The sequence below is a fragment of the Paramormyrops kingsleyae genome, chromosome 15, assembly GCF_048594095.1.
Source record: "Paramormyrops kingsleyae isolate MSU_618 chromosome 15, PKINGS_0.4, whole genome shotgun sequence".
NCBI classification, from domain to species: Eukaryota; Metazoa; Chordata; class Actinopteri; order Osteoglossiformes; family Mormyridae; genus Paramormyrops; species Paramormyrops kingsleyae.
In genome coordinates this window covers 14,456,811-14,472,706 of record NC_132811.1, presented here as the reverse complement: position 1 = coordinate 14,472,706, position 15,896 = coordinate 14,456,811, and the positions used below count along the sequence as shown (strand labels likewise).

Here is a 15,896-nt window from a genome sequence, read left to right as displayed (position 1 = left end):
GTTCCAACCCCTATTTCTTTCTCTGTGTATGTGGGTATGTCCAGTAAAGCAACATTCAATGTGCTGTGTGACACATTTCATCAGAAACGTTATGTGACATGCAGAAATGCACTGCACATCAAAGCGTGTGCACTTTGTCTGTCTATACTTTGTACTAATGCCGATGCTCCTGTAACTAATGCTCTCGTGTTGCTCTGTGTTGTAACTTGAGTGCTGCCAAGTCCCCTGTAATTGTAGACTTTTTAGGGTCGACTACCAGTTCAGGTTCACACAGGCTACAGTGCATTTTACCAAAGCACAGGTTCAGAAAGTTTGCCTCACCCAAGACTCTCGCCTGTGAGGTTGAATAACAAAAATACATTTTTTCTTCGGGTCGGATATCTGGCGACCCATCCGATTTGTGTGTTGGAGGTGTGCATTCTGGCAGTTTCACGCAGGCATACCCTAGGAAACGGTACTGACTGTCTGTTTTGAGAGACTCTACTCCATCTACCTTCGTTCAATAGCTGTCCCAGTCAGCATTAACGGCAGCATTCTCTGGCTCAGTGGTTGATGTGGTTTTTCCTCCTGAAATGTTAAGCTGTGCCTATTACTGGCTCACAGGCACCAGCTGTAAAGGTTCCGGCTTTGTGAAATGTCCCACAGCCACGTTGTGCCTTCCCCCCCCACCACCCTCATTTTAACCTTACATATATTTGCCACTCTGTGACCTTTCAGACAAAGGAGCGTTCAAGTTATATCTTAGCTATTTTAAATCAAGCTGTTAAAAAAAAGAAAGTCACGTCTTCCAGGACCTGGGAATTTGAATGGTCCTGGATGTGTCCTCAAAGGGTTTTCCACATGAGTTATTACCTGCCAAATTCCCATTTGCTACTCCAGATTGATGGGGTGGGTTGAATCTAAACTGACCTTTGACCCAGCCCAGAGCAACTACTTATCCTTTTAAACCTCTGAAATACACAATACTCTGGCCTAGGGAAAAAGCCTCGATGTCTACATATAATTAAAAAATACATAAAAGCATCCTTCCATTTATCTGGTAAGGAGTCATGAGGAGGTGGTCTGGGATCTATCCCAGTTACCATAGGGCACAAGGCAGGGGTCCTGGCTGGGGGGCCACTGAGCCTAGTGCTGGTGACATGGCATGTACATACTCACACATACTCACACATACTACCGGCTGGCAAAAGCCTTGTGATGGGTGCCCAAAGAGACGCATCCCATAGTCACCTTGTGCAGGTACAAATGCTTTATTAAGAAATGCGTCATAACAAATGGGATACAGAACTTATTTCACTCTAACAAAATGAAAGCGTCGTCTTAGCGGTGAGATCTGAGCACTAGGCTCACGCGACAACTTGCCATGGGCATCAGCCACTGGTTATATCATTTGGTAATATGCACAACAGTGTATAAAAAAATGTATATACAAGAAAAGGCCAATTATAGCACAGTAGTGGTAAAGAGAATCAGATTTGTTGTAATGTTAATGACCATAATACTTAAGGCATTAGATGCAAATGTGAAGTAGAATTATGGAGGAGAGAGGTTAGAGAAACTGAAGCCGTGGTTGTTATGGTATACCAGGAAGGATGGGTGCACTGGTATTCCAAGACAAAAGTGAGAAAAAAATATATACAGCAAAAATATGCAGTATTCATAGATTGTGGTTGTTCTTCTCAGCACATCAGGCCTCCCTTTCCATTCCCATCCAGAACTTCACAAAGCTTGCTTAGATGGCATCAGCAGCATCTATGCAGGGCCTCCACTCGTTGGCATCCGGGTCATACATCTCCATGGAGCTGAGGAAGTCATTGCCGTCGAAGCCACCCACCGCGCAAACAGCGCCCCCCAGCACGGCCACGCCCGCATTGCTGCGAGCTGACGTCATGCTGCCCATCATCTTCCACTCGTTCTTTGCCGGGTCGTACACCTCCACGCAGCGCAAGGCGCGGGATCCGTCAAAGCCGCCCACCACGTACAGCTTTCCTATGGAGATGAACTCAAAAAAATAAACCTTCCGAAAACCTTTTACCTTCTGAGATCCAAAACAATAAGTACTAAGCAAATTCAGTCAATTAACTAACATAGTCATTTATTCCGTTAATGGCATGGACACCCCTACACACCTTCATACGCAGCCACTCCTGCCCCACGCCGAGCCACATTCATGGGGGCTATCAGGGTCCAGGTGTTGTTTTCAGGGTTGTAACGCTCTACCGTGTTCAGGCAGTTCCAGGATTCTGCTCCTCCGATCACGTACATGAAGTTACCCAGCTCACACACAGCTGCTTGATGTCTCCCTAGATGGGGTTAAGACTTTGATAAGTTTGGTTCTGTCCGATGCCCCAGGAAACAGCCAAGTCTCTTGTGAGACTTCAGACTTACGGATGTTGAGGGGAGCACAGCTAGTCCAGGTCTTGGTGACAGGGTCAAAGGCATCAGAGTTATTCAGGCTTTTCTGCCCACTGGGGTCAGATCCTCCCACGACGTAGAGCTTGCTGTTCAGGGCACAAACGCCTGGAAGCACAAGTCCACATCAGCGACGAAACGGCAAAAACCCGCACGTCAACGAGATGGTCCTCTGCTCACCTGCGTTACATCGGTTGGTCCTGAGCTCCGGCACTTGAGTCCACTCGTCTGTTTGGAGGTCATACATCTCCCCGCAGCTCAGCTCGTCCGAGTGGCCGTTGGAGCCGCCCATAACATAGAGCTGACCCTACCAGATAGAAGAGGAGGAATCCTTGGTCAAAGACTCCAGATTGGCACTAAACCAGCACTTGACCGAAGACATTAACCCATTAGCTTCTCGGCTAGCCAGCTAAATCCCAAGAGCAGACGACATACCATCAGCACCGCCATCTGGAACCGTGCCCTGGGCATTCGCATGGGTGCCAGGAAGGACCAAGTCCTTGCCAGAGGATCATAACACTCCACCGTCCGCAAGCACGCCTCCCTGTTATACCCACCTGAACATATAACAACAAGTAAGTCTTCCAGCAACCTCACCCCCTCTCTCAAGACCATAACAGGATTTGAGAAAAGTCATCCCAGGCCCCACGGTACAAATACTCCACCACCACGACACTAAGAGCTTTACCTGCGGCAATAAGCCTGCCATTCAACCCTGCGGTGCCCAGGCCACAGCGGGCATAGTGCATGGGTGGCAGCAGCCTGTCGTCCAGCTCCTCCGGCTGCGCCTCGAAGCTCATGCTCTTGAGGAGGCAAGGGGTGCCAGAGGGGGAGACCTGGGGACTGGTGCGGCCGTGTAAGATGATGACACTCAGCAGCCCATCCAACACTGCCAGGCACAGGTACGCGTTGTCTAAAGCACGAGAGAACAAGCGGCTATGGCCAATCGTCTTCGTCCACCACTGTCGTGCGTGTCGGCGTGAGCGTGTCAAAGGTAACGCCCGCTTACTGGAAGTCCTCTCCGAGGCGACGTACTTCCACTCATGGCTGAGATGATCGATGGACCCGGGAGACAGACTTGTGTGGGAGCCAGGGCCTATCTGCCAATGGTCATTCTCCCGCGGAGGCCTCTTCTGCAGACCCACAAAGGCGACAAAACCGAACTAGACCCAACAGAACCAGCACCATGGCACAAGCAAACCCTATTTCAATCTACAGACTGTTACCCAAGAGGATTATTTGTTCTTTTATAAACGTTTGATCCAGACAAGGGATTGTTTTTTTTGGGGGGCGGGGGGAAGGGGAGGGATACAAATAAAACCAATTAAATAAACTGGGGGTACACACCCCCCTCCCCCCCCCCCAGTTTCTGTGTTTCTAAAAGGAAGAACACTGCAGCTTCAGAGGACGCTTTCAGCTGACATCAAAAGATGTGTATAAAGCACTGAAGAGCAGCATGCACGCCCTCTGGTTCTGTACCTGCACAAACTGGATGTGGTCGTCGCTGCCAAAAACCTCAGCCTGCCCTTCAAACAAACTCCCGCCATGCAGCCTGTGCTCTGCGGAGTAATGCAGAGTTTGCACCTGCAAAACAGTATAAGTGCGTTGCATGTGGCTGTCTCTATGGCAACAAAGAACCTGGAAACACCTTCCCCGGTCCCTGGCTGGGAAGGAGGAAGAGGAGGCCGCGGTTTCTGCAGGCATCAGGCGTTTCTGAAGGAAAAGGTCTTTAAGTTTTGCAAACAAAAAATAAATGACATGGCACTGGGCCACTAGCAGAGCAACCCTTGGCTGGAAAAGGGACTGTTGTTCATATGGATCCCAGCCAGCCTCAGTATCTCAGGCACCCCCCCGTACACCAGAACGGCACCATCATGCTGCATCCGAGCATCCTCACGAACTTTTAAATCACTGTTCAGTGTGTGAAGGTCAGTAGGGAAATAAGTACTATCCTGAAGCCAGCTGGCTCAAAGGGTAACTGATGACTCAACGGCATTAGACAGTTCTGTAAAACAGACCACAGGAATCCAAGGACTGAGAGGAAAGTCCGTTTCCACACCACAGCCGGATAAGATATGCGTGCAAAGGGATGGGGGGGCAAACAGGAACCCAATGCCCAGTTGCCAAGGTTGTGAATTTGCTGGATGAACAGTAAATCGAATGTGGTTGGGGTGTGGCTCCACATATGAAGTGTCACTTTACAACCATATCTCGTCGTGAGAAAGGAAACTGGTGCTTGAGGTATTTTCTTCAGTTCTTGCTCAAACCCCCTGCCCCACATGAATGTTTTGAATGCATCAATGCATCCCAAAGCATGCATGCATGCATGCATTTCAAATAAGACAATGCAATTACAGCGCAAACGCCAGGGGTTTAAGGAAACGGGGGTAACGTGCCAGTAAGGGACATACACAGCAGTGGGCTAACTGACTACTGTCTCTGCCCGCCTTCCTGATAACAGACCGGAGAACGGCAGTGCCGCCCGCGGTCGAGAACTGAGGCTGCTTTCATGGGACTCATTACCCTGGAGGATTCGGCCTTGCTTTTCTTCAGTCTTGCAAATTCTGCTGCTGTTAATAAACCTATGGGAAGATAGATCAACGAGGAGGAAGAGCCATTAGAATTAATCACTCGTACAGCACACGACAACCTGTGAACCAAAAGCAGCTTTGTTAATTAGGCACGGAGATGCTGGAGATTAAACGGTGGTCATTTGGAAGAGGGATTGGTTTGGAAAAACAAAAATGAAAATGCTTCTAGTTTTCCAGCCAAGCAGAAGCCTGTTGGAGTCCAAATAGAAAAGCAGAGACTGAACAGGGCCCGTTTCTGCTCACCTGGACAAACCCCGACAGGGAATGTGGCATGTAAAGGTCTGTAAATTGTGCAGTAGGTGCCATTCTTTAGGCTAAAACTTCAAAATAAAGAAACAAAAAACAATCCCAGACCAGAACAGTGCCTCAGCGGCAATCCACCCACAAGCTCCCCACAAACGACAGTGATAGAACAGGCCACCGGGCTCGGTACTGACCTCCTCCATCAGACTCTCCAGCTGTTCCCCGTTCTCTAACAAGGTGCGCTGAAGCCAGCGGATCAGCTTGGAGTACAGTTTACCGTTGCTGGGCAGGCTCTGGTTGTCTTCTAGCATGACCTCCAGCTATGACACATGGGACAGAAGGTTCTTCAGGAGGCCTCTTGGAGCACACAACTCCAGAATATTGTGCAAACAGTGTGGGATGTCGGAGTACCTTGAGTCGGGGAAGTTTGAGGAAGTCCTCCTGATCTGAAATCTCCATCAGGTGTTCTTGGATGTACCCATCGATCTTGCTTAAGAGATGGCTGTCTCCCATGCAGCTGGCAAAGATGCGATTGGAGATTGCACTTCGGCAGTCCATCTTTGACAGCAGGTAGTTCCCACAAATCTGAAAGAGTGTGGCAAGTGACCCTACAGCTGAACACCCATGGTTTGACCAGAGACAGCACGTTCAAAAAAATACTAGTCTTCAAGTACTAATGAAGCACATTTGAAACATCTGAATTAAGCACTACAAAGCCTGCATAATTTAAAGGATTAACTGACAGCTAGAGACGAAAATGAGTCATACCTGTTTCACCCCTTCCATCTTGAACCTTTTCGCGGCAGAGTAGACATCTCTAACCTGCTCCTTTTCAGCCTTCAGCCTGAGCAGAAGGTGAGAACAGGTCCACACTTAACCCACCTCCACAAACAGCCCAACTGACAGGAGAGACCAAAACGGGACCTGATTCTTGGCACCTGCAGTCAGGCTTACTGGGCTGTGTAGGCGTAATTGAGCAGAATCTCCACCGCCTCGGGCTCCAGGTCCTCAAAGGTCACGTGAGCGACCCCACTGGGTTCAGTACTGCTACTGAAGAGCTCGAACAAGTACGGGCTGCAGCAAGCCACGACGGCACGGTGCGCCGTTAGCTCACGGCCGCAGACCTGTCCGAGAAGTGACAAAACAGGCAGTGGCGTGTCTATAAATATATTACATTATGGGGACATTTGGCCCTTTGAACTTTGAAGATGTGAGGAACATTCTTCAATTCCCACAACCTCAATTTTATAAAAATCTATGAATGCAATCAAAAAACTAAAAATGCCAAAAGTCTTGTATTTTGTTTGGTTACTAAGGTTCGGGCTGAGTAGGGGTTAAGGTTGTCATTGTTGGGACTAGGCTTTCTCTTATAAAAATGAATGGACAATCCCCACAAAGATGTGAGTACAAACGTGTGTGTGTGTGTGTGTGTGTGTGTGTGTGTTATTTTGGATGTTCTAAAACCTGGGGAATGTGAGGATAAACTAACCAGCACTGCCTACTAGTCCCATAAAACGTATGTCTAGAAACACAAAGAAATCCTAAAAGAATCCGCCAGTTGCATGGCAGGTCCAAATACATTATACTTCTGGGGTACATTAAAACTGTCACAGAATATCCAGAACACCACATACCCTAAGAATCATTCTTGGTTTTTCAAAAATCAATAGCATTGTAAAAAGCTGTCATTAGAGGTTAACGAGATGTCACACCTGCAGCCTTACGTCACAGAATTGGCCGCTCTTCCGAAGCGTATTCATCTTTGCCACGGTAGAATCAAGGAAGCTGTTGTCCTCAAATATCAAATATCCATTGGGGATCATTTTTGTGAGCCTTTTGTACTAAGCCCTAAGGAACGAGCGAAAACAAGCATATTTTGGTTACATTTTGGCGGATTGATCGAGTCTTCGTAGAAATACCAGTCTAATTAACTTACGGTTCACTAAAACAGCACATGGAGTGCATTCAGTAATTCGCCACACACATTAATTACATTTACCAAAAGAAGAAGAGTATACACTTGCGACAGATGAATCACAAGATGTTCCTGATGAGTAAAACAAGTGGATGGAGGAACACAGCTTAAGGCTTGGGTGCAGCACACACACTTCCAGGACCGAATCGAGTGTGGTCAGGTACACTGGATCCCGTTGGTTATAGAGGGGATTTTTTTCTGCGGAGATCATGCATCATAACCTGCAGAAGAAAAACAAAAATAATGTTAAAGATCTTATTTTAAACAGTGATTGTGTGCAGTGAATGTGTCAATCACAAATGGGATACTTCTGTGGGAATCCTAGTTCTCATAAAGCAGCACCCTGATTCAGCAGGAACCATTACATTCCTTTCAAATTCCTACAATGGTAGACCAATGAGAAGCCCAATCCCAACTGAAAGACGTGCCGTACTCAAACTCTCAAAGACTCCATTCTGCTATAATGAGATACACAAAGCCACAAGTTATCCTAAATCACCGCGGATGCCCTTGGGTCTGTCGGTACAAAATATTCCTTCAAATGCCATGATGGAAGAGTGGGGGGTGTTCCCCATCGCTGCTGGATCCAGGAGGGATGAATCACAGAGGAACTTCTGCAGCTTCCCCCATTTCTGAAGTAAATGGAACCACAACCGCAGCAAAGCAGAAGACAGTGGCTGAAGCTTTTGGGAACAGGCCTCGTTAATGTAATACCCACATCATAAAAACTGGGACAAATTAGCATTATAAGCTACACACCTAACCATGCTATTCAAAAGTCTACAATAAATCAGGCTAGTAAACATTCTGGTCCAGGACATGAAGCTGTTATACAGAAACATGCGCCGCAGCCAAATGAATCACAGTGTGCTGCCCTGAAGTGAACAGCTGGACCAAAATAAAGAGGTGAGTAAAAACTTTAAAGACCTCTGTAGAGTGTTCTGGATTGCTGGATCGATGCCTTAGTGGGCTGGACATGTTGGGAATGAAAGCCAAACACACACAACTGGAGAAACTTATGCAATCAAGAAGCTAATTGTAAAACAATTGGAAAATAGGGACTTTTATTGCCCTTGGTGAGAATGATTTCAGGAAGGGTTTGTTGTTGTTGGTCATGTGGTTCACACATGCACATGCTGATCTATGCTTTGCACGTGGAGTGTGTTAGTAGTTCAGTTCTGCAGTTTTGAGCAACCATCCAAAACAGGCAGTGTTAAAACACCATCATCATCACTTATAAATGGTCAAAAGGCAAATTTAATTCCTAGGATTCTTGTTCTTTCATTCTTGTGCTATATCGGTAAGTGCCAATGTGTAAAATGAACAAACCTTGTGCAGTTACGCCAAGTCAACATTTGATGAGCAGGTGAACCAGTTTTTAATCCATAAAACTCCACCCAAGACAAGCAACAGAACTGAAAACTAACAAAATAAATAAATAAATAAATAAAAACTTGGTGACTGATATACAGATTTAAAAATGCACTATAATAGCAGGACAATTGAGTAGCGTCTAAATTTAGGGTTTTATGCAACATAAGATGGAAGGAAATCTCATCATAAAATTTGCAGGTTTTTCTTTAATATTTTGGGCTTCCTAAAAACAATCGCCACACATCATTTGCTGTCTGAGGCAAAGTAAGCCATAACTTGAGGGGAACTTCTTGATCTATGTCTAAAAATTTAATAATCTGCTGTTTTATTCCCAAGCTTTAAATTATTTATTTTAAGGAAGTGGACTTCCTCATCAGACTGGGACTGGAGGCGAGGGTGGGAGGTGGGATGCGGAGGAAAGATCCGGGTCCACCTTGCAACGGCGGGGGAATGTTCAACCGAGACCTTTCTCTCTCGCCAAAGTGATTTTCTAATCTGATCAGCCACCATTAGTGTAACGATGTAGAGACAGATTGTTAGGGAAGACGTGACAGTTCTTTCAACGCCAGTTAACCGACACGTGGGTCCGGGCACCTCTTTCATATAAGGGGTCACTCGCAGATAGAATTATGTCCCATACAGGATCATTCACAGCAGATGAAAAACCACACGTATCTTAAATAAGCAGACGTCCAGTCTGCAACTACACCGTCAAAGACGATTCGCAAATCCGAGTCGTGATAGATTTGATAAGCCCAACAAATAAAATAGTCCAAAACATAAACTGACACATGTTCCCGAGCAGTTAGATAAAATAAGGATGCTTACATATGCTAATTACATACTTACACTATATACGTGATAAGAATTTCTGCTTTAATAACAAATTCACGCTGACATTCAGGTGGACATCGCTTCAGCGTGTTGCCATCTATAACCAAGTCATCTGGCTAGACATCATGGAATATGCATCAAAGAAGGAGGCAGTTTGCCAGATAATTACGATAAATAACATTCAGGCTTTTACTCTGACATCAACAGCACTCAAGATGAACTCCTGCTTTTGTAAAAGGTGCCCCTACGACATCTAGAAATAAAACTCAGCTCTTTCCTCTCGACTACTGCACCTACGCATATTAACATATGACCCTTATATTGGTCGCACTGCGGCTCTCCGTCGTAAGAAAGGGAGGATTTTCAGGTCTTACGAAGAAAATACTGGAATGTGTGACACGGCAATACCACTCCGTCTAATAATTAGAACTATAATGGAGAACTGCGTAAATTTCGAATAATACAGGCACATACACCCATTCATTTGACTTACCTTTTCCATACGACAGAAAAGGACAGGCAGCATATTTCACGTGGATGCAATTTTCTCCGGACGTGGACAGTTCTGGAAAAAGCTGGCACGAAACAACCTTACTGGGCTGCGCAATCACTTCTGTGTATCCAACTACCTTCTCCCCTTTCAAGGTGTCTGCACCGTGAGAAGAGGCGGCGTGGTCTTTTCAAAGCGAAGGGACGCGCCACATGGCTGCCTGCATCATCATACACCCCGCCTGCCCAAGGAAGAAGCGGGGAGCTGGACCAAAGATGAATGTGCGTGTATATGCATGGGGCGGGGCGAATGTAAAAAGGGGCGGAGATAGTAAAGATGGGCGGGGAGAGTAGAGTGGGCGGGGCGATACGGCTTGAGATGAATGGGTGTATGTGCATGGGGCGAGGCGAATGTAAAACCGTGTAAGGGTAGTGGACTGAGTTTGGCCGAGCCCTGGTATCATCTCGGATTGATTACGGTAGGAAATGTCCATCCGGACACGCAAACCTGTTCACTTCTTTTGGTCCCTGTAATGTGCTTAACCATAACCTACAAATCAGCTCCAATATTAGATTACAAAGCCATTATTTTAGTACCCATCTTTATCCTAAATGTGGGCATGTCGGAATGATTTTCTATAAACGTACGATGATGTGGACAATTTCACCCAAATTGCTAGAAAAATTCTCAGTCTGAATTAATAACTACGTATTACATTAAGAAGGTTTTACAGACATGGAAAATCACTCTGAAACAAGCAGAAATAATGAATGTTGTTGACTGATGATGAACTTCTATCAAAATCGCAGTAGGCAGTTAAACTACCACACAGACCTTCGATAAGTTCTATACTAGATAATCATTTGTATGATTAAAATAAATAAACACCACAGCAGTCCCATCGTACATCAAACAGCATTTTAATATCGTACAAACACGTACTGTTTTGTTGCATTTTTTATTTTTTCCACATAGTAAATGGAGAATGAAAGCGTCCATTAAGGTAATCCCTATAAGGTTATCTACGATACCTGTTTCTTTATCTTTCGTGCTTTGCGTCAGCCACGGGAACACCAGACTGACGTCAGCCTCAGCCTCTTTGTCTAGGGACGGGATGTTGTGTAATAGACAGAAACAAAAGAAGGTAACCAGTAGGTGGTATTTCACAAAGCAGGATTTCTTGCTTAGCTGGATAACTTGTTAGATTTACGGTAGTCTTAGCTACATCTGAGATATCCTGCTTCGTGAAATACCCCCCAGAACAGAACAAGCATTAATAACTTTTGAGATAGACTAGAGCCAAAATAATGAACATTGGTACACTGAGCACTGCCCTCCCATGTAGCAGGCAAAAAGCCTACCATTTCCCTCATGGAATTACCTCTCTAAAGAAATGTAAAACAAAACAAACAAAAAGTAACAACGCCAAGAATGCCAACAAAGGATACAGAAAAATAAGTCCTTGCTTTGTGGAGAAAAAAGACGCGTTGAAGGGAAAGCAGACCATCTATTGAAGAATGAAACTGGTGCCACCCAAAAAGCTATTCCTTTAATAGGCACATCACTACATGCATGGTAAGAAAGGGAGGATTTTCAGGTCTTACGAAGAAAATACTGGAATTTATATCATTATATTACATTGTTTCCAATTTTACTTTATGTTAGCTGTAACCGTTTATGTCATTATATTACGTTGTTTCCAATTTCACTTAATGTTACCTGTAACCATTTAAATCACAGCACTGAAGTAATTTGCACTGGCTACCACGACTCTTAATGAGCATGAATAATCAACATGATGTCTGTACTTCCTGTTGGCATTTAGTATTATTAAAAAATAAGCTGGCCATTTAGAATAGAGATACTTAATTCATCCCCATGGGCAAAGTCTTTTTTTTTGCTTACCCCATATTGCTCTCCATGAGACACACAGACAAGGTCAAGCTTGGGGGTCACAGCATAGAGTCAGCAGCAAGCGGCAGCCCTGGAGCTGGGGGTTAAGGGCCCTGCTCAGGCACCTAAGTGCAGCCTCAGTCTGCTGGCGCTGAGATTCAGACTATCAACCTCCCATTGACAGACACAGGGTACTAATTGCTGAGCCACACTCTACCCTATCCTATGCTATCATACCCTATCCTATGCTATCATACCCTATCCTATGCTATCCAACCCTATCCTATGCTATCCTATCCTATCCTATCCCATCCTATCCCATCCCATCCTATCCTATCCTATCCCATCCCATCCCATCCCATCCTATCCCATCCCATCCCATCCCATCCCACCCCATCCCATCCTATCCTGTCCCGTCCCATCCCATCCTATCCTATCCTATCCCGTCCCATCCCATCCCATCCTATCCTATGCTATCCTATCCTATCCCATCCCATCCCATCCTATCCCATCCCATCCTATCCCATCCCATCCCATCCCACCCCATCCCATCCCATCCCATCCCATCCTATCCTGTCCCATCCCATCCCATCCCATCCCATCCTATCCTATCCTGTCTTGTCCTGTTCTGTCCTGTCCTATCCTATCCACAGCCCTGACTAGGAATATGGATTGGCATAATTTCATGCACGAATTTGTCCATTGAACAATGTGGAACTATTGACATTACTAAGGCACAGAATAACACTGTAATCAGTAAATGTATTAATAATGCTACATTTGCACGTCAAAGATAACAGCTGGTAGTCTTATGGCTCAAGCCTGTACATTATGTTCCCTTTATAATCCAATAGATATATTTCTGTTGAAGCAGCAAAGATTTAAAAATGTGAAATTCATTATTCTCGACTGATAAAGAATTTTTGCACTTTGTCTTCTTGTTATCTGAAGAACAGCTCCAACTCAAATGTACTTATCTACAAGGGCACACAGCATGATCAAACATGTATTTCACCTAGATGTAGATGTTCATCAGTCTCGCTCCCATGAACAAGAAAGCCTATTTTTACATTCATGCCACTTCTGATTTGTTCAGTCTTTAATCTCTCAAGTCACATCATGTGATAGCCAAACAAGAAAAGTCATGTTAATGAAGCTACCACTTTTCCCAAATTAATCTTACACAGGAAACAGCCGTTACTGTCACTGTGTTCTGAATACCCAGAAGCCCCCCCCCCCCCCACAGAACACTGTATGGCTTATTCTTTTGTAAGGAAGTTTACATGCTCTTTGTATCAGAGAATGTCCAGGCAATGTCCAGTTTTACATTTCCTACCATAAATCAATAATTAAATATTTTAAGTAGGGATTATAAGAAGATTGAGTAATTTTCCACTCTGTAACCTTTGGAAACTGTAAGCCTTGCGAAATATATATATATAAGAAAACAAGCCACACTGATTAGCTTATGCAGACGTATTGTATTGCAGAATACCTAAAGGCAAGCAACAGAGCAGCTAGTTCTGCTGGTCTCCTGCCCTTTCCCAGCTCGTGACCCACTGACCGACCCTAGCAGAGTTACATCTCCGGCTGGACTTCAGTCTGCACTGGGCCTTGTTTCCTCATCTTGGGGTTACGTGGTTTTTTTCTTGCTGACAAATTCATGGTCCATGTCCCGTTCACACAGGACGGATTTCTCTGCATTTCCCGCTCGGCCTCTTGGCAAGAATATATATATTTTTTCAAGTTTGGACTGATTAATGTATTACAGGTTCAAATTAAAATGAAGCAAATAATGGCTCTACATGGGCATATTCACGGTGCCACACAGGCAGAATCAATATTGCCCACTTCCACCAGACAGTCACACACACTTTCTGTAGAGCTTTCTGCCTTGTTATTGCATGCAATAATTTTGGGCCGCTTTCAGTTCATGTGTTCATTAAATGATGTCACCTTATCACACTCAGACAGGGGCCACACAAAGACATATTAAACTCACATCCCACCAAACTTCTCTCACAATGAAAACCCACACCCTACGATCAAAAAGACGCCAGCTGGTTTTTGATTGAAACCACTCAAGTGGATATAAAGCAAAAATAGCCTGGAAACAAAGGAAATATGAGAAGATTATTCCCAAGAGTGATTTGTCTGTGTCATGTTGTCAGAATGTATGAGACGGGCTTCATGTGCGGAACAGTGTTCATCAAGTTATTCTCAAATGAGTTTATGTGGGTGTAGAATAATTAAACTGAGTTTGTGGAGGCTTTATGGCCTTTTGTCTTTCAGTTTTGTCTGGTTTGTATTCAGAAACTAACCTCTTTAATTGATTGATCCATTGTCTCAGAGGGGATCTTCTACGAATACCAACGAATACCAAAAGGAGAACATGTCACTGAATTGCTTGTTCAGTTTAAGTGCAAAATAATTTTAATGGATATGCATAAAAAATCACATAACTGATACCGTCCTAATTTAAAATAGCTCAATATAAAAGAAAAAGTAAAATACATACACCACCCTTCTAAAGATTTGTAAAAAGGGTTAGTAAAAATCCATCTTTTGGTGAAGTAGTATCATATCACACTGACAAAATGAGAAAAAATCCAACCTTTCCTTAAAATAAATTTATTGAAAGAAAAACATCAAGAAATAATTATTTTCAACAAAAACACATGTGCTACGATTAATGGCACCCCTGCTTTTAATACTTTGCACAGCCTCCCTTTGCCAGCATAACAGCACTGAGTCTTCTCCTATAACATATTATAAGGTTGGAGAATACAGAACAGGGCATCTGAGACCATTCCTCTTTACAGAATCTCTCCAGGTCACCCAGGGTCCTCGGTCCTCTCCTGTACACTCTCCTCTTCAGCTCAGCCCACAGGTTTTCAATGGGGTTCAGGTCAGGGGACTGAGATGGCCATGGCAGTAGCTTGATTCTGTGGTCAGCTAACCATCTTTGTGTTGATTTGGACATGTGCTTAGGATCACTGTCCTGCTGGAAGATCCAGTGAAGGCCCAGATTTTGTTTCCTGGCAGAGGCAGCCAAATTTTGATTTAAAATGTCCTGGTATTTCATGGAGTCCATAATGCCAGGTACCCTAACGAGGTTTCCAGGATCTTTGGAGGAAAAACAGCACCACAACATCACAGAACCTCCACCGTATTTTGCATTTGGGATTAGGTTAATTTCATTATAGCCATCCTTCTTTTTACACCAAACCCACCTTGTGTTTATTGCCAAAAAGCTTCATTTTTGTTTCATCAGACTGTTGAATTTGCTTCCAGTCAAAGTTGTAGTAGTGTTTTGCAAACTCCAGGTGCTTATGTTGGTGGTTAACTGACAGAAAAAAGCTTTTTCTTGCAAACCTTCCAAATAATCTGTCAGCATGAAGGGGGCGTCTGATAGTTTTTTCAGAGACGTGATAACCCCAAGATTTTACTTGGTCATACAATTCACCAACAGTCATCCTTGGGGATTTTTTGCCTCTCTTACGATCTTCCTCACTGTACATAAGGGAAAAAATTAACTTGGGTCCTCTTCCAGTAAAACAGTAGAATCTCTTAACAGTATAAATGGGCATTTTAAGGCGAGTAGCTATTTTTTAATACCCATTCCCTGACTTATGAAGGCCAACACACTTCTCCCTCATTTGGTCTGTATGTTCTCTTATCTTTCCCATGTTGATGGATAACTAAGGGCATTTGGGCTCTGTGTCACCTCATGTTTGTATCCCTGTTAACCAGGAAGTCATGGATTATAGCTTGAAGGTTCCTATTCATGCCACTCAACTCAAAGATGTACAATTTACAGGGGAAACATGCTTCACTATAATTTCCAGGGGTGCCAATAATCGTGGCACATGTGTTTTTGTTAAAGATAATTATTTCTTGATGAAGGATTTTTTTTCTTGGAATAAATTTATGTTAATGGAAGGTTGGATTTTCCTCAATTTTTCAGTGTGACATGAAGCTGCTTCACCAAAAGGTGGATTTTTTCTAACCTTTTATACAAATCTTACAAGGGGTGCCAATAATTGTGGAGGGGGCTGTATATCTTTTGGCAGATAAAAGCCCA

At 44.3% G+C, this 15,896-nt stretch overlaps 2 protein-coding genes across 3 annotated transcripts in view; one reads left to right on the top strand and one right to left on the bottom strand.

Moving 5' to 3' along the window:
- Positions 1-1,226: 1,226 nt before the first annotated feature.
- On the bottom strand, positions 1,227-10,157 carry ivns1abpa (influenza virus NS1A binding protein a). 2 transcript variants are annotated; one of them, XM_023804604.2, is made up of 15 exons: positions 9,923-10,157; positions 7,267-7,442; positions 6,959-7,094; positions 6,201-6,370; positions 6,015-6,090; positions 5,658-5,831; positions 5,441-5,566; positions 3,892-3,996; positions 3,422-3,545; positions 3,101-3,325; positions 2,848-2,969; positions 2,593-2,719; positions 2,389-2,520; positions 2,130-2,303; positions 1,227-1,989 (listed from the first exon to the last, which is right to left on the bottom strand). In XM_023804604.2, the coding sequence occupies exons 3-15, from the start codon at positions 7,067-7,069 to the stop codon at positions 1,733-1,735; spliced, it is 1,923 nt and encodes a 640-aa protein (XP_023660372.1). In that variant the 5' UTR covers positions 7,070-7,094; positions 7,267-7,442; positions 9,923-10,157; the 3' UTR covers positions 1,227-1,732. The 2 variants fall into 2 exon arrangements, with proteins under 2 accessions (XP_023660372.1, XP_023660371.1); XM_023804603.2 differs by having other exon boundaries at positions 7,246-7,442; positions 9,923-10,156.
- Positions 8,115-15,896, top strand: part of hmcn1 (hemicentin 1) — a 103,967-nt gene continuing 96,185 nt past the window's right edge. Inside the window, exons 1-2 of the mRNA XM_072699844.1 lie at positions 8,115-8,127; positions 10,075-10,200. Of these exons, the coding sequence (XP_072555945.1) occupies positions 10,132-10,200 (69 nt within the window). The 5' untranslated portion in view covers positions 8,115-8,127; positions 10,075-10,131. The remainder of the gene's footprint in view (positions 8,128-10,074; positions 10,201-15,896) is intronic.

Coding starts and splice junctions, on each gene's coding strand:
- ivns1abpa (XM_023804604.2), bottom strand. CDS start 7,069: ATGATCCCCAATGGATATTTGATATTTGAGGACAACAGCTTCCTTGAT. Junction 6,371..6,958: donor TCTGTGACGTAAGGCTGCAG/GTGTGACATCTC, acceptor CTTCTCGGACAG/GTCTGCGGCCGTGAGCTAAC. Junction 3,546..3,891: donor ACCACATCCAGTTTGTGCAG/GTACAGAACCAG, acceptor GTGGGTCTGCAG/AAGAGGCCTCCGCGGGAGAA.